This window comes from Lagenorhynchus albirostris, chromosome 20 (assembly GCF_949774975.1).
Source record: "Lagenorhynchus albirostris chromosome 20, mLagAlb1.1, whole genome shotgun sequence".
NCBI lineage: Eukaryota > Metazoa > Chordata > Mammalia > Artiodactyla > Delphinidae > Lagenorhynchus > Lagenorhynchus albirostris.
This window is the reverse complement of record NC_083114.1, coordinates 45,638,504-45,656,612: the sequence shown is the minus strand read 5'-3', so window position 1 is coordinate 45,656,612 and position 18,109 is coordinate 45,638,504. Positions and strand designations below refer to the sequence as shown.

Sequence of the window (18,109 nt, the reverse complement as noted above, 5' to 3'; positions counted from 1 at the left end):
GCTGGTGGGGATTGAGCCAAGTGGGGAAGACTTGGGGAGCTGCCAGGGATTGGGGAAGCCCCAGCTCCCTCCTCTGGCTCCGTCTGGCCGTCTCCTGCCCCCTCCAGAAGGAGACTGGGACTCCAGCCTCACAGCTGGAGTCCCAGAGGCCAGATGAGGTCGAGTCGTGCCCCGCTCCCTTCACTCCCCTAACAGGCAGCACCACACTGCGTCTCCCTGCCCACGACAGCACCCAGGAAACGGGTGTTGGGACCCGTGTCCCTAGCCCCTCCTCTCCAGAAGCCCCCATAACTTCTCTGCCCCTCAGAGGCCCTAAGGTGCCTATGGGTACACGGTGTGGCCCCTCCCTCTCCCCAGAGGTACAATTCCCCCAGGATGCTGCCTCTGACCCCTGACCCCAGAAAACCCAGGGTCCCATGGACCTACAACGAAGAGTAATGTTATGTAGTGAGCTCAGCCCACGATCCCAGTGGGTGAAATATAATTTTAGATTTAATTTTGTTTTCTGACAGCCAAGGCTGTATTCCTCCGAACTAGTGAGTATTAGTCCCTTTCAGGATTTCTGTATCCCCTTTTCCTGGGTCCTGAGGTTACATGGCACCCTTGGGGGCTGGGGAGGGGAACCCCCAGGCCACCCCGACATCCCTCAGCCATGTCCTTGAGCCCCTTCCCACAGTGTGGTTGTCTTTGCCTGCAGGGGAGGGGTCTGACATCCCCGCAGGGCTCCCTGAGCCCCCCACCAGGGTGCTGACCTCCCTCCCAGAGGTGGGGGAGGGGCTCCTTCTCACATGAAAGTTCTCCAAACCTCGCTGGGGTCCCTCTCTGGCCCCAAGGACAGGAGAGCTTGAGGGTGCCCTGACCCACCCTTCCCCTGAGCCTTGAATGGTGAAAGAAAAAAGACAAAATCCTGGGTGAGAAACGTAGATAACCGAAGTTCCTATTTCAGAATCAAGACCCTCCCCCAGTTATCAGTCCTACGCGCCACCTGCCTGAGGGTGAACCTGAGTCCCTTCAAGGCTCACGACCGCCCTACGAAGAAGGTATTATTACAATTATTTCTGTTTTACCCAAATGAGGAAACTTGGTCTCTGAAAGGTTAAGCACGGGTGTTGCTTAACAGGGGTGCCGTTGACATGTGAGACAAGGAAATTCTGCTGTGTGGGAGGCTGCCCCTCCCACGGCAGGGTCTTCCCTGCCCCCTGGCCCATGAATGCCAGAGGTGTCCGTTGGTCATTTGACCTTGGCAATGGCCCTGGAGCATTTGTGGGGCAGGACCGCCCTTCATTGAGAAGCCCCAGGTGACTTGAGGCGGCTTCCCGGTCTCCTGCAGGGTCAGGATTCACACCCCAATCCTTCTGCGCCTGCAGGTCTCCCCTGGTAACAACAAGCCAAGTAGCGTCAGTAGGCGAGGGCTGGGGGGAGGGGCAGAGGTCAGAGCCCTTCTTTCCAAACTGAGGTTCTGTCCTCTCCCACCACCCTCCCAGGGTTACTGGGGGTCCCTGTCCTCTTGTTCCCCAAACCCCCAAGCTCCATGTCCCTTCTCCCTACACCCCCATCTCTTATTTTGATGCTGCCTTCCTGGAAAGGTGGGGTGAGGGCTGCCTGATGTCGGGGTGCACAGCCCAGGGCAGCCGGGGGCAGAGGCGGGAGTGGGCTTACGAGGCCTCCTGTTCCAGGAAAGAAAAAGGCGTCACAAGCCCCGAACAGAGCTCAGTACTGTTGTCACTGGGGAGGGAACAGCATGGCCCCAACTGTGACAAATAACCCTGCAGGCGGTGGGGCCCCCATAGCCCCCACCCACTCCTGGCATGAATGGGAATGAAGTCCAAAGGACACATCTGCATCCCTGCCCACGGGAGACGCAGATGTGCGTGTGCTTGGAGGACACCTACTGCGCCCCCAACCTCCGTGCCCCCTAGAGTCACCCTGGGCCGCAGGCCCAGCTCCTGAGCAGCCCCACACCACACAGCCCGGGAGCACACCCGTGTCAGCAGCTACATGCACACACACACACACACACACACGTGTGTATCCCAAGCCTTCTCCATCTTCCTCCCAACTTTGGGGGACGCTAGCCCCAAAGCTAACCAAGGCTTCCATCACCAGGGGGTACTTTGCTAAAGGAAGAGACCCCTGGATTTTCCCCCATTCCTCTGGGGGAGTCTCCAACCTCCCCCACCAGGGGCCCATGGTCCCCAAGCTGACCTCAGGTGATGTTTATACTCCTGGGCTGTTTGTTCTGTGAACTGAACATCTGACACCTTTTCAGAGAAATGTGTTTGTTTTTTTTTTTTCATTTGGAACATCTGGAAACAACAAGAACATCTGGGACTGCCAGGAACGAGCTGTTCCTTGGAGGGAAACTTAACCCTTCTGTCCCCGCTTTCCACAGCTCCAGCCCTGGCCCGTACTCTTCGGGGGTGGGGGTGGGGGGGTGGACCCCACCATCCCAGGTGAGGCTTATGCTCAGGACTGAGGGGGCAGCACCCAGACCTCTGTCTTCCTCACCACCAACCCTGGCCTAGGAGGTGGGTCCATGTCTCCCTGAACCCAAACAGACCTGCCAGCAGCACAGGCTGCTTGAAAACTGGCAGGTGGTAAGGAAAATATGTAGGCAGAGGACACAGGGTTTGCATCTTCCTTCCCCTCCTGGCAGTTGGAAGAAGACAGAGAGTGAGGGGCCAAGAGAGAGTAAAGAAGCTTCCATAAAACATAAAATTCAAGAGTGGGCTCAGCGGTGGGGCTGAGGGATGCAAGCCTGCCACGTGCAGCTGTGCAGGTTGTGCACTGCACAAGGGCACCTCCCCCACCCCGAGCCCCCAAGGGATGAGGGTTGTGTCTGATCCAGGGGCAGGGGCACAAAGTTGAACTTAGACAAGCTCCTAGACTTATGGTTCCATCCACCACTCTGCTGACTGGCGAGACAAATCCTTTTTGTTTCAGAACCTGAAGACTCCCCCATACTAGCCTCCTGTCCTCTGCCCGAGACCCCTGGAGCTGTGGATAACACTTCAGTGCCCTGTGAGTCCCCTGATTGCTGAGTGGTGGGTTTTCTCTAAGCTGTCAACACCTAAGTCCTCCTTCTCTGGCAGCTCCCAGAAAACTCTCCCACCAAGTGAGGGAGGGGCCCTCTCGCCAGGTCCTGGACCAGATCTCCCAAGCGGCTGCTACTCTTGGCCTGTTTTTGCTCAAGAACCGCTGTGGTTCCTTTCCTCCCCAGGGTCAAATCTCCATCAACCCCCAACATGGCCACCTGCACTCCAGCCAAGAGGCTGTGCTCTGGGCCCATAGCTGCCCGCCAGCACCCCTGCCTCAGCCTTCCTGGGTGCCCCTCTTCCCACAGGGTGTAGGCTGGTCCAGGGTGGAGAGGCCGCGCTCGCATTCATCCACAGGACCCATGTGTATTCAGCTAAGTGTGAGGTGGGAGGCTAGGGGGCCCCAGGGCACGGGGATGGGGTGGGGACGCAGAGGCCGCCGCCACCCGGGGCGTCCTCTGCGGACCCCGCTGTAGTGCCCGAGCTGGGGTGACCCTTGAGCCTTAGCAGCACAGCTGACAAAAGAGCCTGCCCTCCCCCAGGGTCCCCGGAGAGCTGGTGCCTCCCCTGGGTCCCAATTTGCATGGCAGGAAGGGGCCTGGTGGGGAAGAGGCGGGGAGGAGACAGGCTGCAGCCTGGGCAGTTACACGTTTTCCCCCCAGGAGCCTCCGCTGTCACGGGCTTGGGGCAGGAGACGGAGGGGTGAGCATGGCGGGGCCGGCGCTGTGTCCCGGGCTCAGCAGCTGGTTGGTGCCTCTGCTGCTGCTCCTTTCAGGTACGGCCCGAGCCGAGAGGCCTGCTGGTTCCGCTGTTTCCACTGGTTCTGTCTCCTCTGTCTCTCGTCCTCCTCCTTCTGTCTCTCACACTTTTCTGCCTCCTGTCTCCCTCTGACAGCCCTGGGGACAGGGTCTGTGGGTATCAGCCATGCTGATGGCTCAGGGCTCCGCGGCCCCAGCCCCTCTCCCGCCCGGAGGGTGTCAGGCTGAGCTGGGCCTGAGGGGTTGGTGGCTCTGACCGCAGAAGAGCTAGGCCCAGGAGAGAGAAAGAAGAGTGTGGTTCACCCCCAGGCCGTGGAGGGCACTGCGTGGGGGGCGGGCAGTGGAGAGCTGCCCCCAAGCAGACCTGGGACAGGCATGTTCCAGAAGTGGTGCCCTGGTCTGGAAGGTGGTGGAGCCCTCCAGCTGTAACTTCCCTCCCGTCTCATCCAGGCACAGCTCAAGGTCAAGGGCAGAAGGGGGGCTGGGAGTCGGATCTTCTGGTGACCCCACCCCGCTCTAGTCTCTCCAGAGCAGGGCTGGGGGAGAGCTGAGGGGTCTTGATGCTGATGTCCTGGGCGGGGAGGAAGTGGGTCTGGGAACGCAGGGGTGGGACAACCAAGTCCCAGTGACCGGCCCGCCCACTTCCTCCCACCCAGCAGGTGAGACGGTGCTGGAGGCCAAAACAGAGGCGCTCTACCGGAATCCCAAAGGTCAGCAACTTCCCCCGCCCATTCTGGGGACAAGTATGTCTGTGTCCAAAGCCGGTCACTGTCCTGTGTGCTGTCTCATGGTTGCCCTTGTGCCCTTGTGCCCCCTGGGTCTCCCCACCCAGGACTCCCATCCCCAGGCCTCCTTAGGGTCGGCCTCCCTCTGTAAGACCTGGCTCTGAAGTACCTCCAGTCCCCCCTCCTCCGCTGTCATCCTCATTAAACATCAGTGCTCCAGTCCCAGCGATCTGGGGCAGCGCCAAGCCCAGGGCTGGAGTGGGGGCCAGTTGGAACCCCACTGAGGACTCAGGCCCATTCTCCCTGGCTGGGGAGTTGGGCTTAGCCCCGGCAGGAGACCGTAACCTCAGGGACCCCGACAGGTCGCAGGGGTTCCTAGGGGACCACTGACTGGGAACCAGGCAGGAGGGAGGCTTCTTGGAGCAGGTGGGCGGGGACATCATGGCAAACTGAAGAAAGAAGGCTTAGGAATAAAAAGAGGAGCAGGTCCACACGGAAGCGGGGAGGGAGGTGATGGAGGAGAGACGGCCAGGGGATTGATGTGGGAGGCCTTGACTGCCAGGCTAAGGATTTGCGGGGTGCCCCTGAGGATTTCGGGCTGGTGTGGGTAGCCCAGGGCAGGGAGAGGTGAGAGCACCAGGCCAGGCTGGAGGCTGTGCTATGGGCCTTCTGGCCTCATGGGGTGAGGCTGGCATCGGGCTACTGTAATGGACATGGAAAGGAATCAGAAGGTTCCAGGCCCTTCTAAAGGAAAATCAGGCGGGAAGGGTGGGCCATCAGGAAGGGGCGGGGTCCGGCGGCTTGGCCTGTGGCTTCTCACGTGGCTCTGGCTCTCCCACACCTCTGCCTCATGTCTGACCCACATCCCGAGAAGCAAGGACAGACAAGGGGGCTGAGCCGGGGGTCAGTGCTGCCCAGGACGGGGGCCCACGGCCGAGGGCCTGAGTTTGGGCCGACGGTCAAGAGGAAGGAGCGGGATTTTAATCCCAGCCTTGGCGCCCACAGGAGGCTCGTGTTCCCAGATCTGGCAGCACCCACGTTTCGTGGCCAAGAAACGGGGCTCCATGGTGGAAATCAAGTGCCGCCTGGAGGACTCCGGCAGCGTGAGCTGGCTCCGGAAGCAGGAGGCGGACTCGGAGGCCAAGCTACTCCTCCCCGAAAAGGGCCGCATCCTCCAGACCCACAACAGCAGCGAGGCCACGCTCGTCATCCAGGACGTCCAGTTCCCGGACAACGGCATCTACTTCTGCGAGGTGGAGTGCTCGCAGAGGCCCCCGAGGACAGAGCGCGGCTGTGGCACCGAGCTTCGGGTCATGGGTGCGTGCGGGGCCCGCCCCCCAGCCGGGGAGGAGAGCAGGTGTGCTCGTGGAGCCGTCCACACCCACCCCACCCCAGCCCGGACCAGTAGGGGGGCCGCAGTGTGGCGGTGACTGTGGCCCTCGAGCACCTGGGAGAGCCGCTGAGAAGCAGGTCCTGAGGGGCGCAGGCCTCACCGCCCCCGCCCCGCCTCCCCCCAGGGTTCAGCACCTTGGCGCAGCTGAAGCGGCGGAACACGCTGAAAGATGGCATCATCATGATCCAGACCCTGCTCATCATCCTCTTCATCATCGTGCCCATCTTCCTGCTGCTGGACAAGGTGACCCTGGGGGCCGGGGAAGCAGCCACGGGGCAGGCCGGACACGGGCAGGGTCTCCATCTCCCCAGCCCCAGAGCCTGCCCATCGATTGACCGATTCAATCACTCCTTTATTCATCAGCTGTTCTCGCAGAGTGCGCCTCACCCCTGACCCCTGACCCCTAGCCCCTGACCCTTCACCCCGGACCAATCTCCCCGGCCCTCCCCAGCCTGGCCCAGCAGTGGATGGGGTGGGGGAAGCTAACACTCTGCTCTCCGTCCCTCACCCGCCAGGATGACAGCAAGGCCGGGATGGAGGAAGATCACACCTATGAGGTAAGGAGTGGGGTGGACCCCGCAGCTCCTGGGGCCGTGGGGGGCAGGGGGGGCGCTCAGAGGCCCCATCTGTGTGCGCTCAGCGAGTGGCCAAGGCCTGAGCTCCGCTCCGTGTCCCCAGGGCCTGGACATTGACCAGACAGCCACTTACGAGGATATAGTGACGCTGCGGACAGGAGAGGTGAAGTGGTCAGTGGGTGAACACCCAGGCCAGGAGTGAGAGGCCGGCCCTCCCCAAGCCCCTGGGCGTAGCCCGCTGGGCCCTCACTGACTGCTTCAGAGCCGCCCGGCTCCCAGCCCATCCCCTTTACCCTGAACCCCCTGTCCGCCTCCAAAGCTGGCCCACCAGGTCCGCCTGCCCCTCCAGCCCTTGGTCCCCATCTCTTGCCAAAGGGACTGGAGCGGAAGGGCCACAGGGCAGTGATTTGGAGCAGGGAGTTCTCTGGGGCTAGACTGGACCCAGCCTTCTGGGGGTGCTATGCGGGGATCCATCCCCTATTCAGGACGGGGAAGGCAGAGACTTGCCTGGAACCTGCAAATGGACTCAGAACGGCCCGGTTTGCTGTAGAGACTGGGAAGGGCCCTGGCCCACCCGCGTGTGGTTGCTGGGCCACCGAGAGCTTCATCCCTCCCCCATCCTCTCCTGCTCTCTCCTGCCCTCCCCCACGCCAGGGGGCTGCTGGCCTCGAGCCCTTTCTCCCACGGAATAAACAATGTGTCTTGAGAAATGACACACAGGCTTGTGACATCTGTGGTTATGGGGTGGATGAGAGTACCTGTTTGGGCGCAAATCTTTGGGCACCCATGGACCCATGGGGTGTGAGGAGGGACGGCTGCCATGGGGCTCAGAGCCCTCTCCAGGGCTCACTCACTGCTTCTCTCTGACGGCCCAGTTGGGACCTGTGGCCATGTCTCCCGTTCTTCCCCTGCTCTCTGACCCTAGTGGGGCCCCGAGCAGTGGAGAAGGGCTGAATGGACTGGCCCTTCTTCTCGGCGGGGATACCCTCACCCTGCCTTCCCTTCAGCCGACAAGCAGCACTTGAGTCCTGCTCTGTAGGGCAGAGGTCTTAGCCCTAGAAGAGTTTGCCCTCCCCCACCCACCCCAATCCTCTTGTCCTTTAAGGCCCTCCACCTACAGGAAGCCCTCCCAGAGTGCCCAGTCCCTGCCTAATCCCTGTTTGGACCCTGGCCTCTCCAGCTCTGGCGTAGCTACTACCTTGTGCTGCCCATACCGGCCTTGTTCTCATTAAATTAGAAGCTCCCTGAGGGCAGGGTTTCCCCTGACTCCATCACACACCCCCTTGTCCCCTACCAAGCCTGGATATTTTTTTAAATTTGACCCAGAGCTATGCAAGAGAGATTCCTAAAGTGGGAAGCTCTGTGGTGGTGAAATCTGGGCATCCTTAGGTAACCCCTTCAGGCTTTCCCAGCACAAAATCAGAGGCAAAATGGTCCCCAACCTGCCAGCTGCGGGAGCGACAGAGAGCAGCTCAGGGCTGGGAGCTGAAGTGAAATTAACCTCTGTGTGCAGAGCCAGGCTGAGCTCCACTTCCTGTTGACCTTGGGGGGACCCCAGAACACCTCTTTGCCATGCATGCTCTGGATTCAGATGGGAGAAATCCCTGCCCTCAGGGAGCTGCCAGTTTAACTGGAGAACCAAGGCCAGCATGGGGGGACCAGTGAGAGCAGCTCCCCCTGGCATTCCAGGTGGGGCAGGTGGCCAAGGCCCCCAAGCCTGGGGTTTCAGGTCCATCTCTGCGTCGCTCAGCGGTGCCCACTCAGAGCCAGGCAGGGCCAAGCCGGGGCGGGCCTCCTCCCTCCCTGGTGTCCGGGCTGCCAGAGGAAACTGGCTTGTTTTGGCATCTGTCTCCACTGAGCTGCAGCCCTTCCTCTCCTGCTGCTTTGCATAGTGGCGCTAATTCTGGCCTCGACCTCCACCAGGGACCCTGGGCAGCCGGCTGGGGGTGGGACAGAGCCTTCACTTCTCCCCCCCCACAGCAGGGTCTTCCCCCTGCTTGGGGCTGCCCTGAATCTGGGGAGGCCTTGGCTTTTTTGAAAGACAACTTAATATCTTTGAATAACTGAGTTTCTCTAATGCTTTGAAGTACTGTTGGCAGAGAATCATCTGAGCAGGGAGTCCTGCCTCAACCACCCGACACCCACCCCGCAAGGGCACTGCCTTCATGGTTACGATGCAGAAGCACTCCCTGGTCCGTTCTTCTGTCTTAGAGGCTTACACTACGGGTGTCCCCATGTCCAACTTATGGGTTCCTGGCCCCCAAAACTGACAGGCAGCGGAAACAAAGCTGGGTGATGCTGGTGGGGGGCGATGAACGTCTCAGATCTCGGTTGCTTTATCTACAAAACGGGAATCATAAATCTTATCCAAAGGAGCTTAACCAGATGCTGGTTTTTAAAAATTACCCTACAGTAAAATTGACCTCGTTTTCTTTTCATGAATTTTAGATTTACAGCTTTGTATAACCACCACCACAACCAAGTTACAGAACGTGAATCAGACTCTTTTGCTGGGTCCCCCAAATATTTATATATTGAGAATCTCTTAACTGCCAGTAAGATTTTCTTGAACACCTCCATATTCATTTACATGAGCTTGTCCCACCGTGACCCTGGAAGGGGGACAGCTGCATCCCAACTTTAAAAATGTGGAAATCGAGGCCCAGGGAGATGATTACCATAATTGGCCAAAAGCCACACACAGATCTTCTGACTCCAAACTCAGCATTCTTTCTACTACATCACAGCTGCCTCCCTCGAAGGACCCTGAGCCAGAGCAGGAGGAGAGCCATAGGGAGAGAATCCTGGGGCAGCTCTGCCATGTCCCTTGTTCACAAGTCGCAAAGCCCTGAAGGCCCCACTCCTTCCTGATAGGCCAGGATATTGAGTCACTGGGCCATCCTTCCAGGAGTCCAGCTCTGGGCCCCTCTTCCTTTAGAATGCAGCCCCGAGGGCCCTCGGTGGGCACATGCCCTGCTGCCCACTGGGGGAATCCAGCCCTGTCCCCCGGGGCCTGGGGTAAGCACAGGCTGGTTCCTCCTCCGTTCTAGCTTGACTTCCGGCCCCCTGGCTGCAGGTGTTGCTAGGCCGGGGGTGCTCTGACCCAAGGGTTTGGGTGTTTTTCCAGCAGAATTGGAGATTAGAGAAAAACAAAACAAAACTCGGAAAGCTGCTGCTGTTTGGGTGTCACTGGATCCCCAGCAGGTGGGCAGCCGGCTCTTCTGCAAAGGGCCTCAAAGGCCATCCAGCCGGGGGACCAGGGACTCTGGTCCGCGCATGCTCTGCTCTCTGCAGGCAACCTCAGCAGCTGGATTCAGAGCCCACATCTGTGAAGTTTCTGGATTTGTATCTGCTCTCCAGGCTGCGCCTAGTTACGGTGCCCTCGGGAACTGCTATTGACTCAGGAACAAAAACCCAAAACCAACAAACCTGCCACTTGGGGACACCTCAGCGGCCATCTCCCACCCCAAAGCCTTTACCTGGAAACTTAGGTGACTCCACAGAAAACAAAAATTAACAAAACTGAAACCCTGAATTCAGAGTGTAGTTTGTTTAAACACATTTAGACAGATCCTAATGCACAGATCAAATTAATTAAAAAAAAAAAAAGACATCGTTCTCTCGGCCCTAAGAGCACTTTCTCACATGGCAGGAGTGGGCAGGCCAGATGCCTCGTGAGGTCCTGTTTGGGGCTCGGGTTCTGCAGGTTGTGGGTCTGTGTGAACATCTGTGTGTGCTCACCCTCAGCATGTGCGTGCTGCCCTGTCTCCTTTTTGCATTTAAATGTGTTCAGGTACGTATTGCTGTGCATGGCAAGATCCCGTATGTTCATTTTTTCTGTACTTGTTAGGTTAAATTCATTCTACTATGAGGAGAACATCAAGACAAGTCATGGCCTGTCTTGCCATTTCTGGCCGGGGGGCGGGGAATATTTGAGTTCTTTCCTTGGCACTGTCCTTGCATCCATTCAACCCACTTAGCAGATGCTTGGTGAGCTGCTAGGCCTGGGATGATGCCAGCTGCCAGGCCCCCCACTCCCCAGAGCTATGCTCTCACCTCTGTATCTTAGCTATTTCTCTCATGGTAGTTTTCACAATGTGAAATTTCTGTATACATTCTATCGTTCTGTATTTATTTGTTTGCTGTTGTCTCTCCTGTAGACTGTAAACTCCAGCAGAGAAAAGATTGTGCCCTTTGTTCACGTACGTATAATGAACTGGTACAATACCTGGCACATGGAAGGTACAACAACTGCTTACTGAATCAGTTAATGCAGGAAAAAGAGAATGAGTGAATGAGTGAAGAGACGAAAGGCGTGAACCCAGCCTCAAAGGGCTTACATTCCCTTAAGGGGAATAAGATGTTCACAAACAACCACAGAATAAGGTAGGAGGCAGAAGTTATTTCCAGCTGACAGCACCAATCAGGAAAGCACCTCAGACTTCCCACAGCTGCTGGACACACCCCGGTATTATTATATTTCTTTTTCAATGGGCTTGTCTCCCTGGGGAATAAGCCCCCAAGTGGAAATTGCTTAGTAGGTCCCATGATGTAGATTGTTTTGCTCTTCTAGAGTGTTCAGAGATCCTCACCTACTGTAAACAACATCCCCATCAACCCACAGGAGTGCCTGCCCCCATCCTGCCCCCCCACCCCAGAGCCCTCCAAGGCCCTTCCTCCATGCTTGAGCCCTCTGGCAAACTCAAGGGTCCGATGAGATAAAGGAAGTGAAAACGTGATGTACACTGAAATGTGCAACACAAATGTGAAGGATGATGTGGCTTGGTTCATTAAATCGGGCTCCATCGAGTTGTTTTTTTACTGCCTCTTTTCTTGGTGTCTGTGGACCTCACTCTGGGCTGAAGCTCCTTGCATTCAATTTCCCCCAAGCTTCATTGAACATCTTCTGAGTGGGGACTTGATCCGGCCCTGCTAGCTTTGCACTGAGGATAGTGCTTCCGCGCCCAGCGGCGCCACTGTCTCTCCTAGATGAAGCTTCTAAAGAGCTCGTTGTGGCGGGAAGACTGGGGCCTTGGGCTGCCGTCTTTTAGGAGCTGAGAGACACCTGGCAAACTACTTATCTCTTCGAGCCTGAATGTCCTTGTATGCATGCACCTCCCCCTCTCCGCATCACTCAATACAGTGCCTGGCACATGGCAGGCACTCAGAAATGTTGGTCTCCTTTTCCACCTCCCCCTGGAGAAGCCCTTGGGAATCCCCACATAATAGTCTCTAAAAACATTGACCCAATGAGCTGTGATCAACGCGGTCATCAGACTCATGCTGGAATCAAAGACAAAGTGGAGCATATCCTGGGGGCAATCCCAACCTCTGGCCTCAAGGAAAGCGGGACAGAGCTAGAGGTGGGAAGCATGGACCTCAAGTGACCAGGGGAGAATGGAAAGAGCTGCCCCCAGTCCCTCTGTGGCTCTCCCTAAGACCACGCAATCATGACTCTAAACAAGGAGATGGCCCCGAGCCGCGTGGACTTGAACCTCAGAAGTGCTCCTGAAGCCTGAAAGAGGCCACTTTCGGATCAAGAGTAGATCTTTGAATTTCCACAATAGGTACAGAGAACCCCAGAGATGGTCGAATCTGAAAATACGAAGGGCTTCCAAACACACTGAAATTCATGGATTCCAAGCTAATGGAGGATTCATCCCGAACCCTTCGAGGATGACCCCGGAGATGCTGATCACAGCCTCTCCTCACTGGCCACCGTGCAGAGGCCATTGTGGGGCAGCCTCTGAATCTGGAGAAGCCAAGGGTCTGGCCCCAGGTCGTGCCCCAAGAAGGGGTGAGTGACTCCCTAGCAAGAACACGAAATCCCAAGTCTAATTCAAAGTTTATCTTTTACTAGCAATGAATTATGTATGTGTCTCCATCACTAAAGACCCTGGAAAAGACCTTTTCTAGACTAGAGAGAAGGGTCACCAGTATCCACCCCCCACCCTCCAGGTCTTCCCTCTTTGGGTCCGATGGCTGCCACCGTGGTCACCTTTAATAACGGTGTATCCCGGGGGTCCCCAGAATCCTGTGGGCCAACCGGAAGTGGGTTGGTGAGAGGAGACTCTCCCCTGCTCTGGCTGGTCCCACCTGTTCTTGGCAGTAATCTGCCTGGCAGGGAGCCTCAGCCACACCTCACCTGTGCCCACCTTGTGTGGCTCTCGAGTGGTCCCCAAGTCGGGCTCCTGTACCCTCAGTCCTAGGGGAGGCCTGAGCTTCTCCTGTGGTCCACAGTTCACATACTAGTCCCCCCAGTATTCGCTAGAAGTCTGTCACGAGAGGTTTCACTTCAGTGTCCCTTCCCCCAGGTGACCTAGAAGGAAGAAGTGGCGGAGGAGGCTGTGTGGGGCTTAGAGACCCTCCTCCACTTCCTGCCCGGCTCCTCCCCTTTGGTGGCTCTGGAAGGAGAGGAAAGGGGTGTCCTCACCTTTCCTGTGGCCCCATCTTCCTCAGAGCCTGTTTCTTTAATGACACTCCCTTCTAGTCCTCCTATGGTCATGCCTGGGGACAATTCCCACAGGTCCCAGTGCCCTCCGTAGCAGATAAAGAATCAGGGGCACAGTCGGGCGATGGTTCAGGAGCGATGAGAGAAAAGAGAGCTCTATCTTCTGGTCTTAAAGGGGGAGATGGCAAGGCACAAGCACTCAGGTTCTGGACCACGGGGGTGTGACTTTTCAGCATTGGTTGGCAACACTATAACCAACCACCTCTAGAAAGTTTTGCTCATTCGTTCGTTTGTTTCCCCACAGGGTCAAGTGCTAAATGTTCTTAGACTCAAGGGATGGAAGGTTTAAACGGAGGGCAGTATGTTCTTTCCTGCTCTTATCTTGGGGGACTATTTGACGCTGGTGACCTCCAGATGCTGAAATAGCCCCAACTCTGGGCACCAGGAGGTGGCAAGCCTGCAGCCCTAGCCTTCCTGACCCTGGCCTAGCCCTGCTATGTGGTCTCCGCCATGCACCCCATGTCTCTGGGCCAGTCTCACCTGGAAAATGACGGACAACAAGCTGACTCTTAAGGGAGGACAAAATGAGGCAAAGGGACTCTTGTGATTAGGGGCAGGACGCTTGTGATCAGAGGGATTTAAACGTTAAAAAACAGAGTGGCGCCCACCCAGTCCGCGTTGAAGAAAGGGCTTGGGGTGCTGCAACGTGGGAAGAGCAAGGATTTGGAGATCTGCTGCCTTGGCTGGGGTAGCTCATGTAAGTAAGCCTCTCTGAGCGTTGGTCTCCTCCTCTGTAAAATGGGGTGATAATACTTCCTTCACAAGATGGTCCTGAGGGTCTAATGTGAGGTTGCATGGGCTTGCTCTTCACAACCTGATAAGCTCTATACAAATATTAAAAGGAGGAGAAGAAAGGCGGGGAGGAGACTGCAATGACTGGAGAGGGCATCTTCCTGTGTGCTGTGCCCAGAGCTCCAGGGCTGGGGGTGGGACTCAAGTCCTCAAGGGCTCTTCCAAATTTGAGATTCACTGACCATGACAGGGCTATGGGAGGAAGCAGTTGTAAGCAGTGTCTGTTCCCGGGATCTCTGTGGCACAGCCAAGGAGCAGGGACAAGACCTCAAGTTTTGGTCCTTTGCCCTATCCACCTGGGGGAGCCCCTATGCTCCGGCAAAGGGGAGGGCAATGTGTGGGGCTGGAGCCCTCTAGCAGTCAGGGTTAGCCCTGCATCCAGCTACCTCAGGCTAGATCAGGCGGCAGGAGGATGGTGATGGGGCAAAGGTGGAATCTGTGCCCAGGAACCCCAGAATCTATTGCTATCCTTGGCCCCCTTCTCCCAAAGACACATTCTCTCTGGTGGATGGAGGGGAGCTGTTCAGGGAGGAGGAAAGAGGTAGAGAGTGAGGAAGCATCCACATAGCTCTCAGGGTACCTCCATCCTGACGTAGCCCCCCTTTAGGGGACCAGCTTGGGCCCTCCTCACCCTGGGGGACAACCCCGCAATGACACCCTGCCACAGTGTGCCTGGACTCGGGCTACTCCCTTCTGCTACCTCCCCCTTAAAAAGAGGACGGATTGGGTGGTCTCTCAAGCTGAGACTCTGTGCGTACAGCCCTCGGGACAGGTGACAGTGGAGAGGGGAAGATGACAAGCCTGGGGGACATGAACCCAGAGGAGGAGCGGTAACAGGATGAGTGGGTGGGGGTTCTAAATTATCCATTAGCCCAGGCCCGCCGGTGGCCCGTGCATAAATGTATGGAGAAAATAGGTGGGGGCAGAGGGAGAGGGAGAAGAGGCCAGGGTATAAAAACGGCCCACAAGGGACCAATTCCAGGACCCCAGGACCCAGCTCCCCAGACAGCTCAGGGTCCTGTGGACAGCTCACCAGCTGTAATGGCTGCAGGTAAGCACCCCTAAAATCCCCTCGGGCTCGGTGTGTACTGAAGGGTGATGGGAGGGCCCTGCAGAGGGACGGGGGCACTAACCTCGGGCTTTGGGGCTTCTGGATGTGAGCACAGATATCTACCCCCAGACACGTGACCAGGTTTGAAATGTTCTCATTCCCGGGGGGGAGGGGCGGTGGAGGGCTGGCAGGGGAACCAGGCCTCTTGCTCTTTGGACCCCTCCCTCTCCGGCCCTCCTTGTCTCTCTCTAGGCCCTCGGATCTCCATGCTCCTGGCTTTCGCCCTGCTCTGCCTGCCCTGGACTCAGGAGGTGGGCGCCTTCCCAGCCATGCCCTTGTCCAGCCTGTTTGCCAACGCTGTGCTCCGGGCCCAGCACCTGCACCAACTGGCGGCTGACACCTACAAAGAGTTTGTAAGCTCCCCAGGGACACGTACTAGTGGCGGGTGGCAGGAAGGGCTGAATCCGTGCCCCCTCCACTCAGTGGGAGGAAACTAAGGAGTTCAGAGGTATTTTATCCGAGTGAAGATGCTGTCATAAACGGAGGGGGGTTCCTAATAAAGCAGTGAGGAGAACCGCGCAGCAGCCTAGACCCGGGCGTGTGTTCCTTCTCCCAGGAGCGCGCCTACATCCCGGAGGGACAGAGATACTCCATCCAGAACACCCAGGCTGCCTTCTGCTTCTCGGAGACCATCCCGGCCCCCACAGGCAAGGACGAGGCCCAGCAAAGATCGGTGAGTGGCCACCGCGGACCGAGGAGCAGGGGCCTCCCTCATCCTAAGAAGGCTGCCCCATCTCTCAGCATCGGGCCTTGGGCTGTCTTCTCCCCGAGGAGGTGCAGGGTGGTGGCTGGTGGCGGAAGGTGACGGATGGCGGAGGGAGGCCCGCGGCTGCCCCCCTCCCCCGCCCCCGCCACCGACCTCGCGGCGCCCACCACCCACCATCCACCCATCTGCCCGCAGGACGTGGAGCTGCTCCGCTTCTCGCTGCTGCTCATCCAGTCGTGGCTCGGGCCCGTGCAGTTCCTCAGCAGGGTCTTCACCAACAGCCTGGTGTTTGGCACCTCGGACCGCGTCTATGAGAAGCTGAAGGACCTGGAGGAGGGCATCCAGGCCCTGATGCGGGTGGGGATGGCGTAGTGGGTCCCCCAGGCTGGGCCCACGCCCGCCCTCTCCTGGCTTAGCCGAGGGATGGGGGGCTCCCGTGGGCTGGGGGAGAGAGGTGCCTGCTCTCTCTGTGGCAGTCCAGCCTTGACCCAGGAGAAATCTTTTCCCCGTTTCCCCTTGTGAGTCCTCCCTCCACACCCTTCTCCAAGCCTGGAGGGGAGGGTGGCAACTGGAGGGGACGGGAGGCAGCCGCTCCCAAGGGCTCCCTGTCTGTCTCTCCCTCCCTTTTGCAGGAGCTGGAAGATGGCAGCCCCCGGGCTGGGCAGATCCTCAAGCAGACCTACGACAAATTTGACACAAACATGCGCAGTGATGACGCACTGCTCAAGAACTACGGGCTGCTCTCCTGCTTCAAGAAGGACCTGCACAAGGCTGAGACGTACCTGCGGGTCATGAAGTGTCGCCGCTTCGTGGAGAGCAGCTGTGCCTTCTAGTTGCCGGGCATCTCTGTTACCCCTCCCCAGTGCCTCCCCGGACCCTGGAAAGTGCCACTCCAGTGCCCACCGTCCTTTCCTAATAAAACGAGGTTGCATCACATTGTCTGAGTAGGTGTCATTCTGTTATGGGGTGGAGCGGGGCAGTACAGCAAGGGGAGGGTTGGGAAGACAAACTGCAGGGATCCTCTGGGCCCTATGGGAACCCAGATGCTGAACGATAATTGACCCAGGTCTTCCTGGGCTAGAAAGAAGCAGACACATCCCCTTCTCTCTGTGACACACCCAGTCCATTCCCCAGGTCTGTAGTCCCAGTTTGCTGGGGACTCATAGGTCAGGACCACTCCCCTCACCCCACCCCCAAAGTACTTGGAGGTGTTTCTCTCTCCCCCACCAGAACCACAAGACCAAACCTAGCCCCCAAGGGTGGGAAGAAATAAAAGCAAGACAGGCTATTAAGTACGGAAGTCCAGAAAACGCCTCCAACATGTGAGGAAATCATAGAACTACCTTTGTGCAGAAATTTTAAGGTGAATACACGTTCAGCCCAACCACCCTTGGGAAATGGGAACAATGCAAAAATGGCTTTGGGACAAACAGAACCAGAACGTTTGGGATCTGAATTGGGGCAAGGGACGTGGAAGAGAGACTCTAAATTGAGGGTTGCAAATTCAGCGCCAACAGGTGCCAGGTAGGTACATACATAAGTAATAAGGGCTGCATGTAAAGGGGGAAATAGCAACTAGCTCTCAGCCTGCTTGTGAGGGATACAGCACAGAGGGGTGAGGGCCAGAGCAACCTAAAGAACTCAGGCCCCAGCTAAGGATGGGGCCCATCGGCCTTGCCAAGACTGCAGGAGCAGTGCTGCCAGACCTTCTGATTCTTCGAGACAGACAGGACATCCAGACTTTCATGTAAAATCTAATGTTTAAACATTGGCAACTAGTTCTTATTGAAAACACTTTAAGGGCAAAAGTTAACCCAAACACATGTGGTCTTCAAGCTGTCAGCGGACAATTTGTTCTTAGAGGAGTGGATTGGGATAACTTGGTATAAGGGAAAGAATCAGAAAGACCTGGACTTGAACTTATGTTCGGGAAGAAATTACTTAACCTCCCTGAGACCCAGTTTCCTCACCGATAAAATGGAGATAATAGTGTATTGCCTTACAAGGCGTATGTGAGGATTAGATGAAATCAGGTTTCTGAAGTGATTGACACAGTACAGCACTCAAGAAGTTGCAGCTGGTTTTGCAGTGAATTGTGGGGTGCTCTGTGTTTTCCAAGGGAATGTTTAAGTACTTGTTATTGAATCACATTCTGTTTTCCTAATGGCACCTCAGATGTTTCTTTCTTTTTTATTTCCAAATGAACTTAAAAGGGCAACTTTAGAGTTAAGTTTTTAGTCACCCAAGCACCTTGGCTAAGTAACTAGTGATCTGTAAATTAATAGTTAGATGCTCAAAGTAACTCTATCGTCCAAACATGATTTTACAAAGTCAATAATTCTTTCACAATGCAAATAATCAATAAATCTTCCTGAAAAGCCCAAAGTTTTACATGCCATAATGAATTTTCTTCAAAATGGGACTCACGTGTATTCATTTTGGATATTTTACGTCAAGTAACTAATGGAAATGTAAACTTGGGGAGTGGTTGAAAGTTGGAATA

At 56.7% G+C, this 18,109-nt stretch overlaps 2 protein-coding genes across 5 annotated transcripts; both read left to right on the top strand.

Moving 5' to 3' along the window:
• Positions 1 to 3,743: 3,743 nt before the first annotated feature.
• On the top strand, positions 3,744 to 6,688 carry CD79B (CD79b molecule). 4 transcript variants are annotated; one of them, XM_060134676.1, is made up of 6 exons: positions 3,744 to 3,810; positions 4,453 to 4,503; positions 5,524 to 5,835; positions 6,036 to 6,154; positions 6,427 to 6,468; positions 6,590 to 6,688. In XM_060134676.1, the coding sequence occupies exons 1-6, from the start codon at positions 3,744 to 3,746 to the stop codon at positions 6,686 to 6,688; spliced, it is 690 nt and encodes a 229-aa protein (XP_059990659.1). The 4 variants fall into 4 exon arrangements, with proteins under 4 accessions (XP_059990659.1, XP_059990658.1, XP_059990661.1 ...); XM_060134675.1 differs by having other exon boundaries at positions 4,450 to 4,503; XM_060134678.1 differs by lacking the exon at positions 5,524 to 5,835.
• Positions 6,689 to 14,692: 8,004 nt separating this feature from the next.
• On the top strand, positions 14,693 to 16,474 carry LOC132510736 (somatotropin). The gene is made up of 5 exons (XM_060133017.1): positions 14,693 to 14,840; positions 15,093 to 15,253; positions 15,457 to 15,573; positions 15,802 to 15,963; positions 16,239 to 16,474. Exons 1-5 carry the CDS (start codon positions 14,693 to 14,695, stop codon positions 16,437 to 16,439), a joined length of 789 nt encoding a protein of 262 aa, XP_059989000.1. The 3' UTR covers positions 16,440 to 16,474.
• Positions 16,475 to 18,109: the final 1,635 nt, after the last annotated feature.